At 40.3% G+C, this 9297-nt stretch overlaps 1 protein-coding gene across 2 annotated transcripts; it reads left to right on the top strand.

Moving 5' to 3' along the window:
- Positions 1-824: 824 nt before the first annotated feature.
- ilkap (integrin-linked kinase-associated serine/threonine phosphatase) lies at positions 825-9282 on the top strand. Of its 2 annotated transcripts, none has more exons than XM_081371578.1 (10): positions 825-997; positions 1408-1518; positions 1674-1788; positions 2189-2295; positions 2371-2464; positions 3597-3684; positions 7787-7920; positions 8193-8312; positions 8451-8532; positions 8863-9282. In XM_081371578.1, the coding sequence occupies exons 1-10, from the start codon at positions 955-957 to the stop codon at positions 9001-9003; spliced, it is 1035 nt and encodes a 344-aa protein (XP_081227704.1). In that variant the 5' UTR covers positions 825-954; the 3' UTR covers positions 9004-9282. The 2 variants fall into 2 exon arrangements, with proteins under 2 accessions (XP_081227704.1, XP_081227705.1); XM_081371579.1 differs by having other exon boundaries at positions 1677-1788; positions 8863-9278.
- The last annotated feature ends 15 nt before the right edge of the window (positions 9283-9297 follow it).

The following is a 9297-nucleotide window of genomic DNA, read 5'->3' as shown; positions in this document are numbered from 1 at the left end:
GTAGCCACTAGATGTCTGTATAGCCTTTTATATAATTAGATATACAGGGCAAGACATGATTGCTTAATTTTAATAGCCTAGTTTTTATTAGTTTACATGTTAAATTCACATTAAATAAAAGTACTTTGATGATATTGGTGTTTACTTGACTTATGACCTTGAGGTAATCCAAAAGTAATCAGATTACATTACTTTTATATGGTGGTGCTTGGATCACGTTACTGAATACTTTTTTATGAAGTAATTTGTAACTGTAACGGAATGCGTTTGAAAACTCAGTGTAATGTAGCCTATTTTAAATTGAAATGACTTAAACATCCAAGTTGACAGTACTTCAGCAACTTTTATTTAGAGTGTACTACTACTAACGTACTACTCTTTACTTTTATTGCGCAAGAACGTCTGTATTTTAAATGCATTTAATAAAAAATGAAATAAAAGTGTTTTGCGTTGGCCGGGAATCGAACCCGGGTCAACTGCTTGGAAGGCAGCTATGCTCACCACTATACCACCAACGCTTGACGAATATGAGGAACTAGCCATAATCTTTAAACAAAAATGTAATAGGTATTCCTACAGTATAAAGTACGTTTGAGTTGCTTTATAAGTATAATAACAGCTAGCCACATATACCACGATCTGTTTACTGGTGTTAAACATAATTGTGTACATTTCCTTTTCAAATTCATTCAGTTAGCATTAGCCTGCTAGCATCTGCATTCAAAACACACTCACTTTCAAACAGCGCCTGTCCTTAGTCTGCTGATTTGCTCCCTTTTACTCTCTAAAAAGCAAACAACAGATCTTTGTGATTATCTGTGTCGTTATATTTATTTCTTTTAGAGTTTATCTGCTGGTGTACGTGTGTCATTTTGATCAGAGAATCGGTGAGTATATCGTGGTTCATCAGAACAGCTTTTCACCTCAGACTCTCTATTCACCTTTGGGTCAGAAATGGATTTATTTGATGATCTTCCAGAACCTACAAATGACCCAGGTGAGTTAATTCACACAAATAATATAATAATTATAATCTTGTGTGCATTATAGTTGTTAAAGTGTGTGATTTGGACAGTTAAATGTAGAAATTTGACAGATTGCACGAGCATGGCTTCAGTATTACAACACACATTTCTACAAAAATAAACTATAAAGTGCTAATTTAATTATTAAAAGGTTAAATTAATGTGGTTATCTGGTATATCCGTGCAGACGTGCTCACTTGTTTTGAGAATACGCATCTATTGCATATTACTGCTAATATGTTTAGATATGAGTGCATGTAAATATATGTCTGTGTTTCAAATCCTAGTGGTTCTACTCCACTAGTGAGGCTCAAAAATGCTGTCTTGGTAGGCAGCTCACTATACTTTGGTTTAATCATGAAGTGTTGTTGAACGATTTCAGTTAAAGCCAAACAGCAGGATGAGGAACGAGGTGAGAAGAGGAAGAGAGACGTCAGTTTAGAAGAGACAGAGGTGGAAGACCAGAATCAAGAGGAAAAGAAAGTTTGTAAAGGTTTTCAGCTTTCGCACACATTGTGTTGCTGACAGAGAGTGTGTTCAGGATGTGTGTGTGTGTGTGTGTGTGTGTGTGTGTGTGTGTGTGTGTGTGTGTGTTTGTTCTGATAGTGAGAAGACCTGTGATGATCTCCATCTCTTTCTATGTCCCAGCAGATCTTCCCAAACTCCAGGGGTTCGTCTCAGCGAGACGCGGCGAGAGAGAAGAGATGCAAGATGCTCACGTTCTGCTTCCAGAGCTGAGCGTCACTAATCTACCTCCACAAGTGTGAGTGACTGCACACATCTATCTATCCATCTATCTATCTATCTATCTGTCTATCTGTCTATCTGTCTATGTGTCTATCTATCTATCTATCTATCTATCTATCTGTCTATCTGTCTATCTATCTATCTATCTATCTATCTATCTATCTATCATTTTCATTCTGTCCTATCTATCTATCTATCTATCTATCTATCTATCTATCTATCTATCTATCTATCTATCTATCTATCTATCTATCTATCGTTCTATCTATCGTTCTATCTATCGTTCTATCTATCGTTCTATCGTTCTATCTATCGGTCTGTCCATCCATCCATCCATTTATTTATTATACTTTTGCCAGTTTAATTACATGATAATTATATGATGTGTGTGTGTGTGTGTGTGTGTGTGTGTGCAGCTCTCGGCTCGCGTACTTCGCAGTGTTTGATGGTCACGGTGGAGCTCGAGCGTCACAATTTGCTGCTGACAATCTTCATCACACGCTGGTCAGCAAGTTTCCCAAAGGTAAACGCCTGATCCTTGTCACACTCAGAGCTACAATAATGAGCCTCAGTACCCAGAATGCATCCTGATTCTCAGGTGATGTGGAGAGTTTGGAGAAGCTGGTGAGGAAGTGTTTGCTGGACACCTTCCGTCAAACTGACGAGGATTTCTTGAAGAGAGCGTCCAGCCAGTGAGTTCTGCTTCAGATCCTGCTGCATATGACATTAATCTGAGCCTGAGAGCAAGAAAACACTGTGTGTGTGTGTGTGTGTGTGTGTGTAAATGTGTGTAAATGTGTGTGTGTGTGTGTGTGTGTGTGTGTGTGTGTACCTATTTAACTATATTTTGGGGACAAATTTGTACCCAGAAGTGACTAAAACCTGACAAAATCTCCAAAAACTTCCCTTTAGGAAGCATTTCTTAATCTGGTATAAAAATAAAGTAATTAAAGTTTTTTTTTTAAGTAAAAATGCAAAAAAATGTGTGTGATGGGTAGGTTTAGGGGTCGGGTTAGTGTGTGTGTGTGATGGGTAGGTTTAGGGGTTGGGTTAGTGTGTGTGTGTGATGGGTAGGTTTAGGGGTTGGGTTAGTGTGTGTGTGTGATGGGTAGGTTTAGGGGTCGGGTTAGTGTGTGTGTGTGATGGGTAGGTTTAGGGGTCGGGATAGTGTGTGTGTGTGATGGGTAGGTTTAGGGGTCGGGTTAGTGTGTGTGTGTGATGGGGAGGTTTAGGGGTAGGGTTAGTGTGTGTGTGTGTGTGTGTGTGTGTGATGGGGAGGTTTAGGGGTCGGGTTAGTGTGTGTGTGTGATGGGTAGGTTTAGGGGTCGGTATAGTGTGTGTGTGTGATGGGTAGGTTTAGGGGTCGGGTTAGTGTGTGTGTGTGTGTGTGTGTGTGTGTGTGTGTGTGTGATGGGTAGGTTTAGGGGTCGGGTTAGTGTGTGTGTGTGTGATGGGTAGGTTTAGGGGTTGGGTTAGTGTGTGTGTGTGTGTGTGTGTGTGTGTGTGATGGGTAGGTTTAGGGGTCGGGTTAGTGTGTGTGTGTGTGATGGGTAGGTTTAGGGGTCGGGTTAGTGTGTGTGTGTGTGTGTGTGTGATGGGTAGGTTTAGGGGTAGGGTGTGTGTGTGTGTGTGTGTGTGTGTGTGATGGGTAAGTTTAGGGGTAGGGTTAGTGTGTGTGTGTGTGTGTGTGTGTGTGATGGGTAGGGTTAGTGTAAGTGGAAAAATATACTGTTTGTACAGTATAAAAACCATTATGTCTATGGAATGTCCCCGTTTAGATAGCTAAGTAAACGTGTGTGTGTGTGTGTGTGTGTGTGTTTGCAGGAAGCCCGCATGGAAGGACGGCTCCACGGCCACATGTATGCTGGCGGTTGATGATGTTCTGTATGTGGCAAACCTGGGAGACAGTAGAGTAAGCCTCAACACAAACATTATTTCTATTCAAATTATATGCATATTACTAGGGCTGGACCCGAATATTCGAATACTCATTTGATGGGCTGGTATTCGATTTGAAAATTTGACATTCGAATATTCGTTTTTTTTTTTTTTTTTTTTTTTTTGCACTCCCGGGATCCCCCGCCAACGGTTCTCATTCGCACTGGAATAAGGCCGGCGACACACTGGCTGCGTAGCGTGCCCATTTTTATTTCGGCTCCCATGTTAACAGGTTGGAGTTTGCACACTGCCTGCGTGACACATGCGTCTCAGGTGCGGCTCGAGCCACGCGGAAAACGCGTGCATGCTAGAAATAGAACCGACGCCTGAGTGCTCCAGCAACGGGAGTGTTCTCTGGCTAGAGCGCAGAACAGCGGAGTGTGTGTGGACAGAAGTGCATGCCTGAGCTTGTGTTTTGGGTTAAGCTGCCTTGCTTTGACATTGTGGAAAATAGAATAATAGAAACAAAATGTATTAGCCTTTTTACCCCTTATTATCAAACTAAATTAATCATTTTTTTTTATTTAACTTAATTTTGTTTTGTTTTTTATTTAAATTTCGTTTTTCTTTATTTAAATTCCGTTTTTCTTTATTTAAATTTAGTTTTTTCTTTATTTAAATTTCGTTTTTCTTTATTTACATTTCGTTTTTCTTTATTTACATTTCGTTTTTCTTTATTTACAATTCGTTTTTCTTTATTTAAATCTACCCTTTACTGTGTCAGTAATTTGTTTGTCAGAAAAATATTAGACTACCTTAAAAGTATTGCTTAAGTTGACAGACCTGTGTGTGTGTGTTTTATATCACAGTGTCCGTTCTCGCTTGAGGCGATCCGCTTCCCGCTCGCGCTGTTCTGTTGTTTACTAAAAGTTTATTAATTCTGAACGTGTCGCGTCTTGCGTGTCCGTCTATATTGCACCAAATCGACACTGCACTCCCTGTGAAGTCGATTGGATGAACGGTTCTCGAAATAATCAAAATGCAAACGGATATATACAGACACATAGAGATTCCTGCCTTTATTAGAGAGAAGAATATGTTCAGCCCCCTCTCTCCGAAGCTTCGAATATTCGATGTTCATTACTACCGAATCTTCGAATATTCGATGTTCATTACTGCCGAAGCTTCGAATATTCGATGTTCATTACTGCCGAAGCTTCGAATATTCGTTGTTCATTACTACCGAAGCTTTGAATATTCGATGTTCATTACTGCCAAAGCTTCGAATATCCGATGTTCATTACTGCCGCAGCTTCGAATATCCGATGTTCATTACTGCCGAAGCTTCGAATATTCGATGTTCATTACAGCCGAAGCTTCGAATATTCGATGTTCATTACAGCCGAAGCTTCGAATATCCGATGTTCATTACTGCCGAAGCTTCGAATATTCGATGTTCATTACAGCCGAAGCTTTGAATATTCGATGTTCATTACTGCCGAAGCTTTGAATATTCGATGTTCATTACTGCCGAAGCTTTGAATATTCGATGTTCATTACTGCCGAAGCTTTGAATATTCGATGTTCATTACTACCGAAGCTTTGAATATTCGATGTTCATTACAGCCGAAGCTTTGAATATTCGATGTTCATTACTGCCGAAGCTTAGAATATTCGATGTTCATTACTGCCGAAGCTTCGAATATTCGATGTTCATTACTGCCGAAGCTATGAATATTCGATGTTCATTACCGCCGAAGCTATGAATATTCGATGTTCATTACCGCCAAAGCTTCGAATATTCGATGTTCATTACCGCCAAAGCTTCGAATATTCGATGTTCATTACCGCCAAAGCTTCGAATATTCGATGTTCATTACTGCCGAAGCTTCGAATGTTCGATGTTCATTACCGCCGAAGCTTCGAATGTTCGATGTTCATTACCGCCGAAGCTTCGAATGTTCGATGTTCATTACCGCCGAAGCTTCGAATGTTCGATGTTCATTACCGCCGAAGCTTTGAATGTTCGATGTTCATTACCGCCGAAGCTTTGAATGTTCGATGTTCATTACTACCGAAGCTTTGAATATTCGATGTTCATTACAGCCGAAGCTTCGAATATTCGATGTTCATTACAGCCGAAGCTTCGAATATTCGATGTTCATTACTGCCGAAGCTTCGAATATTCGATGTTCATTACTGCCGAAGCTTCGAATATTCGATGTTCATTACTGCCGAAGCTTCGAATATTCGATGTTCATTACTGCCGAAGCTTCGAATATTCGATGTTCATTACTGCCGAAGCTTCGAATATTCGATGTTCATTACTGCCGAAGCTTCGAATATTCGATGTTCATTACTGCCGAAGCTTCGAATATTCGATGTTCATTACTGCCGAAGCTTTGAATATTCGATGTTCATTACTGCCGAAGCTTCGAATATTCGATGTTCATTACTGCCGAAGCTTCGAATATTCGATGTTCATTACTGCCGAAGCTTCGAATATTCGATGTTCATTACTGCCGAAGCTTCGAATATTCGATGTTCATTACTGCCGAAGCTTCGAATATTCGATGTTCATTACTGCCGAAGCTTCGAATATTCGATGTTCATTACTGCCGAAGCTTCGAATATTCGATGTTCATTACTGCCGAAGCTTCGAATATTCGATGTTCATTACTGCCGAAGCTTCGAATATTCGATGTTCATTACTGCCGAAGCTTCGAATATTCGATGTTCATTACTGCCGAAGCTTCGAATATTCGATGTTCATTACTGCCGAAGCTTCGGATATTCGATGTTCATTACTGCCGAAGCTTCGGATATTCGATGTTCATTACTGCCGAAGCTTCGGATATCCGATGTTCATTACTGCCGAAGCTTCGAATATTCGATGTTCATTACTGCCGCAGCTTCGAATATCCGATGTTCATTACTGCCGAAGCTTTGAATATTTGATGTTCATTACTGCCGAAGCTTTGAATATTCGATGTTCATTACTGCCGAAGCTTTGAATATTCGATGTTCATTACTGCCGAAGCTTCGAATATTCGATGTTCATTACTGCCGAAGCTTCGAATATTCGATGTTCATTACTGCCGAAGCTTCGAATATTCGATGTTCATTACTGCCGAAGCTTCGAATATTCGATGTTCATTACTGCCCAAGCTATGAATATTCGATGTTCATTACTGCCGAAGCTTCGAATATTCGATGTTCATTACTGCCGAAGCTTCGAATATTCGATGTTCATTACTGCCGAAGCTTCGAATATTCGATGTTCATTACTGCCGAAGCTTCGAATATTCGATGTTCATTACTGCCGAAGCTTCGAATATTCGATGTTCATTACTGCCGAAGCTTCGAATATTCGATGTTCATTACTGCCGAAGCTTTGAATATTCGATGTTCATTACTGCCGAAGCTTCGAATATTCGATGTTCATTACAGCCGAAGCTTTGAATATTCGATGTTCATTACTGCCGAAGCTTCGAATATTCGATGTTCATTACTGCCGAAGCTTTGAATATTCGATGTTCATTACTGCCGAAGCTTCGAATATTCGATGTTCATTACTGCCGAAGCTTCGAATATTCGATGTTCATTACTACCGAAGCTTCGAAGCTCAAAAAATGGTATTCGGACCAGCCCTAATATTACAGTTTTTTTTTTTTTTTTTTTTTTTCTCTACAGTCACTAATTCACTTTAGTTTAAAACCTAACATAATACACAACTGAATAGGACAGCAATTTGCTACGTTTCTACAGTAATACCACATCTACCTCAGATGTTATTGTTTTATGTGTTTTTTTTTTGGTGAAACCTTCGCTAGACTTGATTTGAGACGTGTGTGTGGAGTGTTTTAGTGAGTGAGAGTGTGTGTGGAGTGTTTTAGTGAGTGAGAGTGAGTGTGGAGTGTTTTAGTGAGTGAGAGTGTGTGTGGAGTGTTTTAGTGAGTGAGAGTGTGTGTGGAGTGGTAAAGGTAAAGAACTGTGTGAAGAGTTGTGAAAACCTGTGTTGAGAAATGTGTCCTAGCGATCGTAAAAACAATGATCGTAAAAATTCTGATATGGGGGAAAATAATGTCACAATGCAAAACATCTTAATTGTGTGTGTGTGTGTGTGTGTGTGTTAGGCAGTGCTGTGTCGTTTGGAGCAAGCTCAGGATTCTGGGAAGAGGAAGTGTGTGACTCTGGCTCTCAGTAAAGAACACAATCCCATTATATATGAGGAGCGCATGAGGATCCAGAGAGCAGGCGGGACGGTCAGGTGTGTGTGTGTGTGTGTGTGTGTGTGTGTGTGAGAGAGGGAGTGTGTGTGTCTGTGAGTGTGTAAGTCTTTGTGTATGTGAGTCTGTGTGTGTGAGTGAGTGAGTGAGTGAGTGAGTGAGTGAGTGAGTGAGTGAGTGAGTGAGAGAGTGTGTGTGAGAGTGTGTGTGAGAGTGTGTGTGCACCTGTAGTGCGTCTAGGATACGGGTCATGGCTGTTGTGACGGTGTGTGTGTGTGTGTGTGTGTGTGTGTGTGTGTGTGTGTGTGTGCAGGGACGGGCGTGTGCTGGGAGTGCTGGAAGTGTCTCGTTCTCTAGGTGACGGTCAGTATAAGCGCTGTGGTGTGATCTCCACTCCAGACCTGCGGCGCTGTCAGATCAGCCGAAACGACAAGTGCGTTTAACACACACTCTTACACACACACACCGTTACTCTCACCGTCATGTGACTCCAAACCTGTGGGACTTTCTCTCCTCAGTGAAACAGTAACGGATGTTGCTGGTGTGTGTGTGTGTGTGTGTGTTTGTTTAGATTCGTTCTCTTGGCGTGCGACGGGCTTTTCAAAGTGTTTTCTGCAGATGAAGCCGTTCAGTTCGTCCTCGACGTCCTAGAGGTGTGTGTTTTAATCTGCTCTGCTTTGTGTCGGGTTATTAGAATACACTAAAACGCTAAATAAACATTTTCTTTACTTAACTGGAATAATATAAAGTATTAAAAAAACTTTAATTTTATTTCAGCTAGGAAGTATAAAAAAAAAAAGACAGGAACACACAACAAAATTACTAAATCTTTAACTAAAATTAAAATGAAAACAGAAAATATGAAAAAATATAAAAATAAAAAAAGATTCAGAATTTTAATAAATGCTTTAGTATTTTTTTTCTCAATGCTACTGGAATTACTGATGTTTTCATTGTATGTTAAAAGTTTTTATTTATTTTAGAACGAGACTGTGGAGCAGAAGGAGGGGCCGAGCGAAGGGGCGGGGCCTTTTGAGGCAGCTTGTCAGCGATTGGCCAGTGAGGCTGTGAGGCGGGGCAGCGCAGACAATGTCACTGTCATTCTCGTCTCTATTGAGTTCTGAAAGCATTTTACACACACACACACACACACACACACACACACACACACACACACACACACACACACACTTCGATTTAGAATTATTCAGTTAAACACAGATACACGTGCATGAATTCAGAAATGGTGCTGAAATGAAAATGTGGTTTATTATAGAGATGTTTGAATCTCTAATTTTCTTTTTTTCTTTAAAGCAGGGCTTTTGAAAACACTGTGTCAAATTTTAGTGTTTGTGCTGTTTGGCATCAAATTCTAAATAATAAACTTTTATACAGTCTCAACATATCTGTGTGTCCTC

Source organism: Scardinius erythrophthalmus (assembly GCF_964197995.2).
Source record: "Scardinius erythrophthalmus genome assembly, chromosome: 7".
In the NCBI taxonomy this organism is placed as follows: domain Eukaryota; kingdom Metazoa; phylum Chordata; class Actinopteri; order Cypriniformes; family Leuciscidae; genus Scardinius; species Scardinius erythrophthalmus.
This window is presented reverse-complemented; position numbering and strand designations above follow the sequence as displayed.